This window comes from Orycteropus afer, unplaced genomic scaffold (genome assembly GCF_000298275.1).
Source record: "Orycteropus afer afer isolate SDZICR_OR568_19922 unplaced genomic scaffold, OryAfe1.0 scaffold00019, whole genome shotgun sequence".
Classification (NCBI taxonomy): domain Eukaryota; kingdom Metazoa; phylum Chordata; class Mammalia; order Tubulidentata; family Orycteropodidae; genus Orycteropus; species Orycteropus afer.
Genome location: NW_006921606.1, coordinates 3,108,685 through 3,124,674, shown reverse-complemented (window position 1 = coordinate 3,124,674; position 15,990 = coordinate 3,108,685). Strand labels below are relative to the sequence as shown.

At 39.8% G+C, this 15,990-nt stretch overlaps 1 protein-coding gene across 1 annotated transcript in view; it reads left to right on the top strand.

The window, feature by feature from the left end:
• The window catches only part of LRRK1 (leucine rich repeat kinase 1), a 359,564-nt gene that overhangs the window by 209,403 nt on the left and 134,171 nt on the right, over positions 1–15,990 (top strand). The window contains exons 4-5 of the mRNA XM_007959936.1: positions 2,581–2,760; positions 4,421–4,569. Of these exons, the coding sequence (XP_007958127.1) occupies positions 2,581–2,760; positions 4,421–4,569 (329 nt within the window). The remainder of the gene's footprint in view (positions 1–2,580; positions 2,761–4,420; positions 4,570–15,990) is intronic.

The following is a 15,990-nucleotide window of genomic DNA, read 5'->3' as shown; positions in this document are numbered from 1 at the left end:
TAGAAATCAAACAACATATTACATTGGGCAAATCTGCTGCAAAAGACATCTTTAAAGTGTTAAAAAGCAAAGATATCACTATGAGGACAAAAGTGTGCTTGATCCAAGCCACAGTATTTGCAATTGCCTCATATACATGCAAAAGCTGGACAGTGAATAAGGAAGAGTGAAGAAGAATTTATGCCTTTGAATTATGATAATGGTGAAAAATATTAAATATATCGTGGACTGCCAGAAGAAAGGACAAATCTGCTACTCATCAGGTTTTTACTGGCCAATTCTTTGAAAAGTGGATGTCCCCTTCCTTCTTCCCAGTCTGTCTTAGTCTGGAAGCTCCACTGAAACCAGTCCACCATAGGTGACCCTACTGGTATTTGAAATACTAGTGGCCTAGCCTCGAGCCTCACAACATGCAAGCCACCACAGTACACCAAACTGAGATCTGAGTTCAAAGTGCCAGGTCTAGAGGCTGTGTGAAGGCCCCTTGACCTTGGGCTTCACACTGCCTCCTGTTCCAGGCCCATTGGAGCTGGAGGCTTTTTCTGACTCATGCAGCTGCTAGCTGCAGAGGCTGACAAATCCAAGATCAAAAAACTTAGGTTTATAACATGGCAGCCCACTAGTTCAAGTCCAGGAACAATCCCAGATCAGCAGACCAGGTGGCAGGCCACTGAGATGAAGACTCAAATGCAGGATCCAGATGTGCCAAAAGCTAGAGACCACTCCCAACAGTTCTTACATACAGAAGAAGGCTACATACCAAAGGCAGCTCCCTAGCTGCTCACAGCAGATTTCACCATGGAGGTGATTACAATCTCATCATAGTGAATAACTACATCCAGCTGCCCAGCCACTCAGTACCACCCAGCCAATTTGACACACAAGTTTAACTACCACAACCCTCAACTAGATGGATTGACATAGTAGCTGCAACAATGAGCTCAAACATAGCAATGATTGTGAGAATGATGCAGGACTGGGCACTGTTGCCTTCTGTTGTACATAGGCTCTGTACAAGTCAGAACCAACCTGATGGAACCTAACAACACCTCTAACCTAAAGGTTGGCACCACAGAAGAAAGGCCTGGTGATCTGCTTCTATAAAGATTACAGCACAGAAATCCCTATGTGCAGTTCTATTCTGTAACACATTAAGTTGCCATGAGTAGGAATGAACTCAAGGGCAATGAGCTTGGCTTTGTCTTTAATTTCCATTAGCTTACCACTTCTGCTGAATCATTAATTCTGATTAACAGTCGAGGGAGAGGCAACATTATTTTGCACGGGCTCTGGGCCAGACACTATGCCAAATGCTTCATGTGGTACATGTTAATTCCTGGCATCCCTGATCTCACCCCAGCTCTAGATCAATTTCCTGTCATGGAGGGGAGAGTGGTTCTGGTCATACTTGGGTGCACTTTGGTCCCCGAGGACTTCCCACCACTGAAAATGAGGCAGTTTTATGATGCAGTCGGGATGTGTCAATGCAGAGGATGAGGTCATTTTACCATGGTAACAAGATCCAAAAGACACTGTGCTATTTTGAATTTGAAGATACTCAGCCCACACCACCCTGTTCACTTAGTGTGCTAAGTATTAGTTCTTCCTGGAATCAAGTAGGCAGCTCTTCAAGGAGTCATACTCAGAGTTTTAGGCCAGCAAGTTTAGATCTATTTCTTTCATCAAAGTTTTTCCTTATAATTGGAATAATATATGTATGTTATATATAATTTGGAAATGCATGAAAGTGTCTTTATTCTAATAACATAATGAGTTATCACTTCTACAGCCAGGTGCTTGATATACATTATGCCATGTAACCCTCACACTGAACTTGGAAGGATGGGTGCTTTTAGTCCCATTTTATTAAACTGAGACATAGAGAGGTTAAGAAATTTGTCCAGAATTACATAGTTAATATATTTTAACCCCAAACTATCTATTACCAAAGCCTTGTGTGTAATGCCATTTTACAGGTGGGGTCAGGTCTGGGGGTGATGGCAAGAAGATATTCAAAATCCCCCTCCCAAAGATAATGCTACAACACTGGGGTACTTCTATCTAGTCTTCGTTCCACATGTGCATTTTTTAAATACAGTTAAGATCCCACTGTATATATTGTTTTGAATCTTGCCTTTCTCCAAATGACATTATTTCACAAGCAGTTGTGTTTATATGGTGTGAGAAAATGTCATAAACAATTCATAGGAAATAGAAAATGGAGTCCCTGGGTGGTGTAAACAGTTTACCATTTGGCTGTTAACCAAAATGTTGGAGTTTGGAATCCACCCAGAGGTACCTCAGAAGAAAGGCCTGTCAACCTACTTCCAAAAAATCAGCCATTGAAAAGTCTGTAGAACACAGTTGTAATCTGACACACATTGGGGCACCGTGAGTCAGAATCAACTTGATAGCAACTGATTCACTGGCTATTCCAGAAAACACTAGCAAGTCAACAGAGACAATTTTATCTAGAAACAGTATAGCTTGATTTTATTAATGGTCAGAGGGACAATCAGAATATGACTAATCAGTACCCTTCCATGGCCCCTGTCCTTTTGTCTGGTCATCCTCCCCCAGGTCCCTGCAGTTCCCAACGGCTGCTGAACTGGATGCTGGCCTTGGCTTGCCAGCGAGGCCACCTGGGGATCGTCAAGCTCCTCGTCTTGACGCACGGAGCTGACCCAGAGAGCTATGCAGTAAGGAAGAATGAGTTTCCTGTCATCGTGCGCCTGCCCCTCTATGCAGCTATCAAGTCAGGTGTGTCCCGCCCAAGTCTGTCTGACCTGCCACTATGTCTGTGTTGTGTTTCCACAGTTAATGTTGAAGCCCATCACAGGTTAGTGACATGTACATCACAGCCATCCGCAGCTCTGAAGGGGTCTCTGTGTGGAAACCTACCCAGAAGTCCTATAGAAGAAAGGCCTAGCAAACTGCTTCCATAAAAATTCAGCCAAGAAAATTCTATGGAGCAGTTCTACTCTGGAACACATGGAGTTTCCATGAGTTAGAATTAATTCGATAGCATTGGATTTGACTGCTAACCAGAAGGCTGGTGGTTCAAACCCACCAGCCACTCCTCAGAAGGAAGGTTGGGCGATCTCCTTCCATAGTGATACCGTCTCGGAAACCCAAGGAGGGGTTGCTATGAGTCGGGTCCCACTCGATGGCATATAACAACATCAGCCTGGGTTCTCCAGAGAATAGAAAAATAGAGCTAATACTCAAATAGGCTCTTTCTACGTTAGGGATATTGTTGTTGTTATGTGCCCTCGAGTCAGACCCGACTCATAGCAACCCCTCCTTGGTTTTCCAAGGTGGTATCACTACGGAAGTAGATTGCCTAACCTTCCTTCCAAGGAGTGGCTGGTGGGTTTGAACCACCAGCCTTTTCTGGTTAGCAGTCAAGTGCCTTAGGCACTGCACTACCAGAGCTCCTATGTTAGGGATATTAGGCCTTTGTTTATCATGTTGTTGTTGTTGTTGTTATTTGCCGTTTGTTTATCATACATGCTGTCAATAATTTTTCCCAATCTTTTATTTTTCTTTTGTCTGTTACCTTTTGCGATGACAAAGATGTAAGAATATATAATTATATGTGTGTGTGTGTGGATATGGGTATAGAGATAGAATCTCTGTGTAGCACAAACAGTTAACGCATTAGACTACTAAGCAAAGGTCAGAGGTTCAAGTCCACCCAGAGATGTCTTAGAAGAAAGTTCTAATAATCTGCTTCTCAAGAAGAATCAGCCATTGAAAACCCGTGGAGCACAGTTCTACTCTGACACACATGAAGTCACCATGAGTTAGAGTTGACTGCAACTGATAGGGAGGGAGGGAGAAATTATTTTAAGGAATTAACTCATACGGTTAAGGGGACTTGCAAGTCTGAAATCCACAGGACAGGCAGGAAACTCAGGAAAAAGTTGATGTTGCAGTCTTGAGTCTGAATTCTGTAAAGCTGGTGGCAGGCTGGAAACTTAAACAGGATTTCTGTTACAGTCTTGAGGTAGAATTCCTTTTTCTTCCAAAAACCTCAATTTTGCTCTTAAGGCCTTCAGCTGATTAGATGAGGCCAACACTTATGGAGAATAAAAATCTCCTTTACTTGTAGTCACTGATTATAAATATTAATCACATTTACAAAATGCCTTCACAGCACTATCTAGACAACATTTCAATTAAATAACTATTATTGCCTAGCCAAGTTGACACAAAATGAACCATCACACATCCCAAAGGGCAAAGTCCCACAGAATTATCTCACTAACAGGAACTTGATACCTCAAGGGAAATAACAGAGAAGTTTAACAAGTATATTTTTAGTTTCCATTTCATATATTAACTTCTGCCATTTTGGACAACTTGTGACATGCTCTAAGTCTGAATGCTCTCAGCTTTCCATTTTTCGTTCCTTTAGGGAATGAAGACATTGCTGTATTCCTGCTTCGTCATGGGGCCTTTTTCTGCTCGTATATCTTACTGGATAGTCCTGACCCCAGCAAGCATCTCCTTAGGAAGTATTTCATAGAAGCCAGTGCCTTGCCCAGCAGTTGTCCGGGAAAAATGGTAAGTAGGTGCTGCTCTTGGGCTAAGGATTTGAAATCAGAGCTTCATATACTTTATCCAAGTCTGTTGTTATTTTCCTCAAAATTGATTAAATGTGTCATAGTTTTTAACAATCTTTTCCAATTTTAAAAAATTTTCTTCATTAAATTTTAAAATTAAGTCACATGTGCCTATTACACAAGTAAAACAAGAAGTGAAATAAAAATTACTAATCTATCCTCCTTGAAGTAAATAATTTAACAACCCAGTAAAGATCCTTTCACACCTTTCCCCATGCAAATCTACAAACCAGGCTTGGGTGCAGTGTCTTCTGACCTCCCCTAACTTCACGAGAGGAGAGGAAATAGCCATCAGCAGCCCAAGGCTGATTCTTATGAGGGGGAAGTCAGTCATGCCACCACCTTGTAACCTTTTTACCAATTCTGACACCAACCATTCCTCCCACGGCACTCTCTACTTCTCTGCTGGGTTCTATAATTCTTTACAATGACCACACAGAACTCACAGATAATATACACGATTATGGAGTTTGTTAGGGAAGTAATAGGCTACAACTCAGGTTCAGGAATGCTCAGGATATTATTCTTTAATCAGAACAGCCTCCCCTCCATCCTCTTCAGCCCTCAGCCTCTTGGCCTGGCCTCTGCCCTGCTTGGGCAAAGTGTTACAAAGCTCTTTTTAGCTCTGCTGATATGTGCACCCTACTCCACCAGCAAGCCTCCTGACCAAAGGCACTCAGCTTTCTCACTCCATGGGCCAGTAAACCTGCAGCTCTGTCTCATGACAGTTCTGCTGCCTCTGCTACCATCAATGCATGGATCTCGAGTCCAAGGATGCACTCCACACCTGGCTTCTCTCTCCTGATGACAGTGAGATCCGCCCCCTTTCTGCCTTTGGGAGGGCTCATTTTAAGCCTAGCAGAATGACAAAACTGACCAATCCCCACATTAGTATTCCATACACTTTATTTCCATAGTCCCACCCCCACAAGGAAGATTGGGCAATCTACTTCCATAGTGATACCACCTTGGAAACCCAAGAAGGGGTCACTATGAGTCAGATCCGACTCAATGGCAGTGAGTTTGGTTTTTTTGGTTTACCCACACAAGGATGCCATGCACTATTATTTACATTACTAACAAGCTATCCAATCCCCTTAGTAGACCACAAAGTACCTCACATTCACATAGTTCCACTCAGTCATCTGGTAGGAGTCACAAAGACCATGGCTAGAAGAGCCATACCAAGTAATTCACTGTACCATAAAAGCTATAAGAACATTTTAAACATATACAGGGTTTAATTTCAGTTTTTCACTATAATAATAATAATTGTGTTCATTATATACATCTGGGTTGCAAAAGAAGGTAATTTCCACCCAAATTTTATATAAATATTCTCCTAGAGTTTGTTGTAATATTTTTATCTTCTTATTCCTTACATTTTAAGCTTTAATTTTTTTTTAGAATTCATTTTGTATAGGATATCAGAGAAGAGGTCTAGCTTTCATCTCTTCCAGATGGATGAATAATTACTGTAACAGAGTTTTTAAAATAAAGCTTCCTTTTCCCCTGAATTGGAATGCCACCATTGTCATTTTTCCCAATATATGCATGTATAATTTGGGGATTCTCTGTACTTGTTCAGTGACCTATTGGTATATTTCTGGACAAATGAAATACTGTTTTGATTATAGGGATTTTATTTAAGTTTTAGTTTCTGTTAACATAAGTGTTCTGCTCATTAGTTGTCATTTTTAAAGATGTCTTAATTTTATTAGATGTTTCTTCTATTTTGTCCAGTTCTCACAGTGACTCTGTGTAGTTTTTGTTTTATGCTCTTTAATAAGATTATTTTTTAATGTTTATCATGTATACTTTTTTTTTTTTAGTTGTGATTTAGGTGAAAGTTTGCAGAGCAAATTCATTTTCTATACAGTATTTCATACACATTTTGTTTCATGACATTGATTGCAATAGCCATAATGTAAACATTATCTTCCCACTTCTTCCTGGTAATTACCTTTCCATGTACCCTTCTTTCCTATGCATTCCTGCCCCCTGAGCTGCCTCCCTATGTAAATCCTGCCCTTCTGTTCTCCCATTGTTGATTGTTCTAAGGAGTGTACCTACCTGGTGTAAATGTTTACCTTATATTCCTGTCTGTTGTTTGGCTAGAAGCCACCAGAATAAGTTCAACTCTAGGCCCAAAAGGTGACTAAGGTCTGTAGTCTCAGAGGTTTCACCAGTCTCTGTCAGACCTGCAAGCCTGGTCTTTTTTGTGATTTTGAATTTTGTTCCACATTTTTCTCCCACTCTATCTAGGATTTCCTACACTGATCCCTTTCTGAGTCGTTGACAGTGCTAGTCGAGCACCATCTAGTTCTTCTGGTCACACGGTCAATTAGACTGAGGTTCACATGGTCCACTAGTCCCTTAGACTGATTGTTTCCATGCATCTTTGTTTTTTTTCATTCTTCTTTGCTCCAGATGAGGAGAGACCATGTTGCATCTTAGATGGCCACTTGCAAGCTTTTAAGATCCCAGTCGCTACCAAAGTAGGATGTAAAACAATGTTTTTGTATAGTATGTTATGCCAATTGAGCTTGATGTCCCCTGCGACCATGGTCCCAAGCCCATGGGTCCAACAACCTTTAATGAGATTTTATAATTTTTTTTATAAAGGTCCAGGACCTGCCTTATTTAATTGTAACTTCTTTATTGTTTTTGCCACTATTTGAATGAAATACGTATGATTTTTCCCATTTCCATTTCCAACCTGATGTTACTGATATGGAGAGAAGTTCTTTTGTTTACTTATGCTTTATCCATTCCCTTTACCAGCTTCTCTTATTAATTCTAATAGTTTTTATTAGCATTGCTTGGGACATTTATGTATATAATCAAATCATCTGCAAATTTAGAACAGATTTGTTTCTTCTTTTCTAATCTTTATATAACTTATTTTATTTCGTGTCTATCTTATTTTGTATCACTAGAAATTTCAAAAGTTGAATCATTGTGATGATAGTACATGTATTTCTTATTCCTGATTTTAAAGGTCTTAGTATTAGCTTTATGGGCATTTGCTGTAGGTTTTTGATAACTAGACTATCATATATTTAGGTAGTTTCCATGTATTCTTTTTTGCTCAGAGTTTTTACTAGGAATTGTTCCAGAATTTTGTTAAATACCTTTTTGGCAGCTATTAATATATTCATAATTCTTATAGCATTTCTACTAAAATATTTTGTTGTAATGAATGACAATGATAGATGTTCACCTAACCTTGAATTTCTGGAGTAAACACTAAATGGCTTTTTCACTGTTAATATTTTATTTACAATTTTTACATCTATACTTATAAGTGAATCCATCACTCATCTGTCAGTTTGTCCTATTGTGGTGGCTTGCATATTGTGATGAGGCTGGAGGCAATGGCACCAGTATTTTGAATACCAGCAGGGCCACCCATGGCAGACAGGTTTCAGAGGAACTTCCAGACTAAGACAGACTGGGAAGAAGGACTTCTGAAAAAATTGACCACTGAAGACCTTATAAATAGCAGTGAAACACTATCTGATATTATTTATAAGTGAATTGTTCTACAATTTTCTATTTTTATGGTTTTTATGAGGTTTGGGAATAAGACTAAATTAGCTTTACAAAATGACTTGGGGAAACTTCCATATGATTATGATCTAGAGAAGTGTCATGGGAATTACTTGTATTTAAAGGTTAATTAGATAAAGCATTCTGAAGTGGTGCTTCTTTTAACAGTGGTCATTATTTTCCAACTTCTTCTGAAGTCATTGGTTAATTTAATTTGGTTTAATTTAATTACCCTCGTGAAATTCATCAGATTATATTTTGGTATACATTTTGGAAGTAGGTCTTTTAATTTGCTGTCATGGTGTTGAACTTACATTTTTCTTGTAATTCTTTTATTCTCTTCTGTATCTGTAATTGTATTTCTCTTTTCATTTATAATACTGAATAGTTTTATTTTTTTCTCTTTTGAACTTGATTGGACCAGCCAGAGATTTATATATTCTTGTGGTGTTTCTAAGGAACTTGCTGGTTTTAATTTTTTTCTATGTTTTGTCTTGTTTGTTTCATTAATTTTAGCTTATACCTTTATTAAACCCCTCTTCATATTTTCTTTGTTGAATATTTTGTTTGTTATATCATGATTACAAGCAAGGCTATGGCATAAGACTTCCTTCTAATCTGGGCTCTAGGACCTTCATCTGGTTACTTGACTTCTCTACTATTGGATTTCTCATCTGTAAAATACAAACGGTAGTAAAGCAGCTGTCTCAGAGGGATGTTAACAATTAGATGTAGTACTATTTGTAACATTCTAGTAGCAATGCCCGGCACATGGTATGTGCCTAATACTATTGTTGTAATTCTTTTCCTCATTTCTTGACTTGAATATTTGTTTGTTTTCAGCCTTTTTTATTTTAGTTTATTGATTGCATTATTCAGGTCCTCTATGTGCTGCCTATTTGTGCTTGCTTTCTCTGTCAAAATCATATATATATATATATATATATATATATATATATATGATTATGTATATAGAGAGAGAGAGAAAGAGAGAGAGAGAGCTCTGGTGGCACAGTGCCTAAGGTGTTCCAATGCTAATCAGAAGGTTGGTGGTTCAAACCAACTAGCCGCTCTGTGGAAGGAAGATAGGGCGATCTACTTCTGAAAAGATTTACTGCATTGGAAACTCAATGGGGGTCACTATGAGTCAGAGTCGACTTGATGGCAGTGACTTTGGTATATATGTGTGTGTGTGTATATATAATTTTAAGGAGCTCTGGTGGCACAGTGATTAAAGCATTCAGCTGCTAAACAAAAGATCAGTGGTTTGAACCCACCTACTCTGGTAGCATAGTGCCTAAGGCAGTTGACTGCTAACCAAAAGGCTGGTGGTTCAAACCCACCAGCCACTCCTCGGAAGGAAGGTTGGCCAATCTACTTCTGTAGCGATACCACCTCAGAAACTCAAGGAGGGGTCGCTATGAGTCGGGTCCAACTCGATGGCACATAACAACAACAACAACAACCACTCCATGGGAGAAAGATGAGGCAGTCTGCTTCTGTAAAGAAGCCTTAGAAACCCTATAGGGCAGTTCTACTCTGTCCTATAGGGTCACTATGATTCAGAATCAACTCAACAGCAGTTTTCACGGCCATCAAGCTTATTCTGACTCATTGTGACCCCCTATTGGGTTTCCAAGGCTATAAATCTTTACAGAAGCACATCACCCCAACTTTCTTCCCTGGAGCTGTCAGCGGGTTCAAACCACCAACCATTTAGTTAGCAGCAAAATGCCTTAACCGCTATACCACAAGAACACCTATAAAATATGGATAATTATGGAATCCACCATGGTTTGACCATGGAGGGCAGCAATGAACTTAGCCTAGGTTATGGCACATAATCAGTGCACAATAAACAGTAGTTAATATTAACTTTAGTTAATATATTGTTATTTCTGTTATTGCAAAAGGAAATGGTGATCGTCTAACATTTATGCAATGCTTGGTATTTTGCCCAGCATTTTCTTACCATATTTAATCCTCATAAAAACTCAGTAAGAACTGCAAGGGTTATAATCTGTTTTACAAATAGAAATATTGTGGCTTAAAGACATTATGCTACTTGTCCAAGGATGGCAAATATTAAACAGTAAGACTGAAACCTGAACCCCAAACACCCTGACTGCAAGTCTTTTCCCATATCTTCATTCATGGACTGCGCTCACACCTCTAAGAGCAATGGTTCTCACACTTTTTGCACTTGGAATCTCCTGTGAGCTTTTAATTATCCCCATGCTCAGGCCACACCCTACACCAATTAAATCTGAATCTGTGTGGGTGGGATCCAGGCACCAGTGGTTGTTAAAATTCCCTGGGTGATTCTAGTATTCACCTAACATTGAAAACCAGTGACTTAAATTTTCTTGGCTTAAAGTGAAAACTTTAAACCAGAGATGGTTGGCATCCATGACTGGTGTCTTTTCTGCATGGTAGCTCCTGCTATGTTTGCCAAGATAGGCATAGAACATGGAAGTGATTATTGCATTTAAAGGTGAGATGACAAAGAAAAGACAATAGTGCTTTCTTCTCCATGCCTCTTTCTGGTTGAATCTGAAGAGAAAATGAAATTACAGTACAGCTTGAGTCATAAGGACTCCTTGGGCTTCCCCACAGCAGCTGGTTTTTATTATTCAAATGAATTCCAAAGGCAAGGACTTGGAGTGGGTATGTCAGGTCACCCTGTGATCTCTGTCCATAGCAGCACTAGGGATTCCTTCTGTGCTCCCTGAAGCAGAGAAGGGTGCTGTCCAGAGGGGTCCATTAGCCAAGAAGGATGACTCAGGAACCAGAGGTAAGTGCTCCTACCTTTCCAGGTATCTAGTGGGATCAGACTGACATTTTTGGTTCAGAATATTAGACCTGAGTAGGAATTTAAAAGATTTTTGCTGACATATATTTATAGCCTAAAAGCTCCCCTGACTTTGATGCTTGGCAGTAACCTTGGTGAACTAATAATCCCACTATGTCATTTGTTGTGTGGGTAGCCTCTCCTGCTGGTTCAGCAAATGGTCATGGCCACACAGTGATGTTTTAGGGTGCCTGTGGTGCCATCTAGTTTTTTGTGTGTTTGTGTCTTCCTCGCCAGTTAATAGGGTCCTTGTCAGTGGCTCGTGGGTTGTATAGAGGTTTAGTCTGTATTTTTTTTAAATACAGTTGCTTCCTTCCTGGAAGTCATAGCTGTCCAGATAGAGCAGCCATCCTGCCTATCTGTGTGTCTGAGTCCACCTAACTCCTCAGGCTGCCAGAATCTCTTTTTGCTAGCAAAAGGGGAACTGCTGGGAAGCCCACATTTCTATTCCAGGGCTCTTTATCAGTGGCTGACTCCTTGGATTTTGTTGATTTGGGGATAAGGAAAGTTCAAGGGGCCTTATTATATATAGATCCAGACTGCTTAGACACACTTTTAAAAAAGCAAAAGTGAAACAAAGTAAGACCTGGCTAGAGGTGTTTTCCTAACCAGCCTGTGTTTTCCTAACCAGCCCGTGTTCTCCCCAACTCATGCCTTAACGTTTGATGACATGGCTTGAGTTTAGGGTGAACATCCTGTCAATGTTTAACTTTGTTGCTATGAGAAATAACTCTTGGATGTTGTCACAACGGAAAAGGACAGGAGAACTTAGAAATGCCAGGAAAGAAATTCCAAATCAGGAATCACCACAAGGTTGTCCCCATTCAGCAATTAGGGTCCAGGGCCAGGGGATCACTGGGACTGTATGGAATTTTGAATGTACACCAGAGCTTAAATTACTTTTGAAACAACCCAGTGCAGAAACTATCAATTTCTTTTTATATGACCCAATTATTAATTATTATTAAATAATTTAAATTATTAATTTTCTTTTATAAGTCCCTGTTGTTGTTGTTGTTATGTGCTGTCGAGTCAGACCCACTGGAAGCTAAACTAAAAAGAGAGGAATATTTATTATTATTATTATTACTTTTTGAATTAGCTCTGTGGCTTAAAAGTTGCTGATAACCACCATTCCTATCCCTCTGTCTGTGGTTATCTTAGTTTCCTAGAGCTGCTATTACAAAAATACCCCAAATGGGTGGCTTTACAGAACAGAAATTTATTATCTCACAGTCCAGGAGACTAAAAGCCCAAATTAAGGGTACCAGCCCTAGGAGAAAGCTCTCTCTCTGTCTGCTCTGGGGGAAGATTCTTATCTCTTCTAGCATTCCTTGATTCCTTGTGCATCTTCAAGTGGTGTGCATCTGTCTTCCTGTATTTATACTTGCTTGCCTCTCTACCTAATTTGCTTTTTTTATTATTAATGTTTTTGTTTGTTTTTAACTTTTTACTGTGATGTGGGTGAAAGTTTATAGAGAAAGTTGGTTTGGGAAAAGTCCTGTTACCATTCAATAGTTCATACACATTTTGTTTTGTGGCATTAATTGCAATCCCCACAATGTAACAGCACTTCTCCCACTGTCCTTCTTTTCTATCCGTTCCTGCCTTCTCAGCTTTATCCCTGGGCAAATGCTGCCATTTTGATCTCTCATGGTTGATTTTTCTAAGGAGTGCTTACCTCTCTGGTGTTATTTTTCACCTCAAGGGTCTGCCTCTTGTTTAGCTGAAAGTTGAACCACGGGAGGGAATTCAGTTCCAGGCCTGAAGGGTGGATAAGGGTAATAATCTCAGGGATTCTACCAGTCTCCATCAGACCAGTCAGCCTGGTCTTTTTCATAATTTTGAATTTTGTTCCACATTTTTCTCCCACTCTATCCAGCATCTCCAATTTTGATCCCTTTGAATGGTTGTCAGTGGTAGCTAGTTCTTTTGGTCATGTAGGCTGAGATTCCCATGGTCTACTAGTCCCTTGGACTAATTGTTTCCATCTATCTTGGATTTTCTTCACTCTTCTTTGCTCCAGATGAGGAGAGCCCAATAATTGCATCCTAGATGGCTGCTTGCAAGCTTTTAAGAGCCCAGTCCAAAGTAGGAAGTAGAACATTGTTTGTTGTGTACTATGTTATGCTAGTTGAGCTTTATGTCTCCCACAACTATGGTCCTTTTATATCTCAAAAATGATTAAAAAAAAAAAATCAAACTCACTGCCATCGAGTTGGTCCCAACTCATAGAAACCCCTCCTTGAGTTTCCGAGGCAGTATCTCTATGGAAGTAGATTGTCCAGTCTTCCTTCTGAGGAGTGGCTGGTGGGAATGATAAGGTTTAAAAAAAAAGATTAGGTTTAGGACACACCCTACAGTGTGTCCTACACTTTAACACAACAAAGAAAACTCTTTCCCCATATGGAATAGGTGTAGGGTATAGGGATGAGTATTCCAACACATATTTTGGGGGAGACACAATTCAATCCATAAGTGTTTGTGGTAGTTCAGTTTGTGTGTCAACTTGGCTGGGCTGTGGTTTTGAATGACTTGACAGCTGGGTGTAGCTATTCCCCATGATGAGATTGTAATCACCTCCTTGGTAGAATCTCTGAGCAGCTAAATAGTTGAAGGGGATTTACCTTTGAAGTGTAACATACTTCTAGTATTTATGGAGGAGGTTTGGGAAAAGTCCTGAGCCTTTTTGGCTCATTTGGATCTCCTGTTTGGCTGAGTCTTCATCTTCAATTCCTGAGCTTTAACTAATGTCCTGCCATTTTGTCTGTCAATCTTCGAATTGTTCCTGGACTTGAACTAGTGGCCTGCTATGTTGCTTGCTTATCTTGGGATTGTGCCATTTTACCTGCTGATCTTGGGTTTGTTAGCCTCAACAGCCAGTAGCTGCATGAGTCGGAAGAAGCCTCCAGCTCCAGTGGACCTGAAGCTCAAAGTTGAGGGGCCTTCATCCAATCTTTAGAGAAGGCACTCTGAATTCACAGTACTAGCCTCCTAAACTGTAAGAGAATAAATTCTTGTTTGTTAAAGCTATCCACTTGTTATATTGCACTAGAGAACTAAGACAGTGGTCAAACACAAACATCTTAGCGACAAATTTTCAAAGGTGAAACAAGCCTTTTCCCATTTGTGTGATCTGGGGGTGGGGATGGGGGAGTATCTCAGAATTTGTATTTGCAGGATGCTCAGAAATGTGAAGAGTCGCTCTTCTGTAAGCAACTGATGGAGTCTGTTGAATGGTGGTGGTGGGTAGGTGTGCTCAGGAGAGTGCCTCATGCCCCATGGGCTGGTAGCCTTTCATGGAGGGGAACTTAAGCCTTCGAGGGAATACCATTCTCCTAGGTGAAGCCTAATATTTGGTTCAAAATGTTTCTTTCACAAGTTTTGTACTCTGAGGGCATGTCCATATATGTAACCATCTCCTTGGTTCCTCACAACCTCCTCACAGCTTTCTGTGCATTGGGTGGTTTTCTCAGTTATAAAATAGTTTGAGTTGTCATATATATATAATAAAATGGAGATGATTACATTTCAAGTGTATAAAGATCAGAAATAAAATTGATGTATTTAAATATTAAAATTGCATATAGTAAAATTTAAAAACACAAAAGCAAATTTAAAAAAGGAATAGTAAAGAAAAGCAATATAAAATATTTGGAAAAAAAGAACTGACAAAAACTTAAGTCCAGGAGAGGATTCCAAGATGGCAGAATAGGCAGAAAGACAGCACACACACTCTTCAACAAAGAAAAGGGGAACCAATTAACACAGACACAGAAGATAATCCTGGACCCCTGAGCCTTGAAGGGAAAGATATAGAAGTGGACTAAACCCCAACTAGCAGAAGGACTTGCATGAAAATACCAGAAAAGGAGACATATGGAGCTGTGGTCTGGCAGCGATCCTGATGGCACAGACAGCTTGGAGATTCCTGAGTGGTGGTAGGACCTAAGAATTAACTTAAAAATCAGCCGTGCTAGCCAGATACTGCACAGAGGACTGCTCTGGTGGCTGGGGATGACAGGGGAAGCAATGGTGAAGAGGAAGACGGGCCGAGCTGTGGACTTTTGCCAGTCAGGAGGACAACACCATTTTGAATGTTTACAAGTGGCTTGACCATTTTGGATATTTAAAGAGACAGCACTCTACCAGATTCCAGGGGCTAAAGAACAGGTTCTGCTTGCCAGTAACCCCAAGGACACTCCAGACCTGCACAACTGAAAAAGTGCGACATTCCTCTTGTTACTCTTATACCTCACACCCGCTTGGTGAACTGAGGTATGGCCAGCCCCCACACCCACCCACCTTCTGGGCCCGCAGGAACTCCATCCTATTCTGTGTACTGAGACAGAGCCTGGGTGCCCTGCCCTGTCCTCCACCAATTTTTTTCTTTTTCTTTTTTTTCTTTTTCTCTTTCTTTTTGTGGTGTTTAGTTTGCTTGTATTTATCTGTTTAAAAACTACTATTACTATTAATACCTTTGTCATTTTTACTATTATTCTTTATTCTTGCCCTCCCAGGTGCTAGTTTACAGCTTTTTTTTCTTTTACCTATTCCTGGTTAAATTTTTTTTTTTTTTAAGTTAAGTTCTTTTTTTTTCTCCCTTTTTTCTCATAGTTAAACCCATTCCTTCTTTTTCTTTATGCATTTTTCCCAATTTTCTTCATTATTATCCTTATCTATGTTTTTTTTTTTTCCTTAGTGCCCTATCCCCAGATATTGCAGGTTTTCTTGATTTTTTCTTCTTTTTTTTTCCCTTTTGTTCTTTTTGTGGTTAGTGTTCCTGTGTGATTACATGGTGTATTTTTTGTCCATGTGCTTTTAATTTTTGATGGTTATTCAATTGTAATTTTTGTCTAACTGAGTGGGAGACAGCAACAGTCTCCATAAGATACAACTACACCCACACCTCCTACAATGTCACTTACTGAGCGAGAGCCACCACCTCCTTCTCCACCA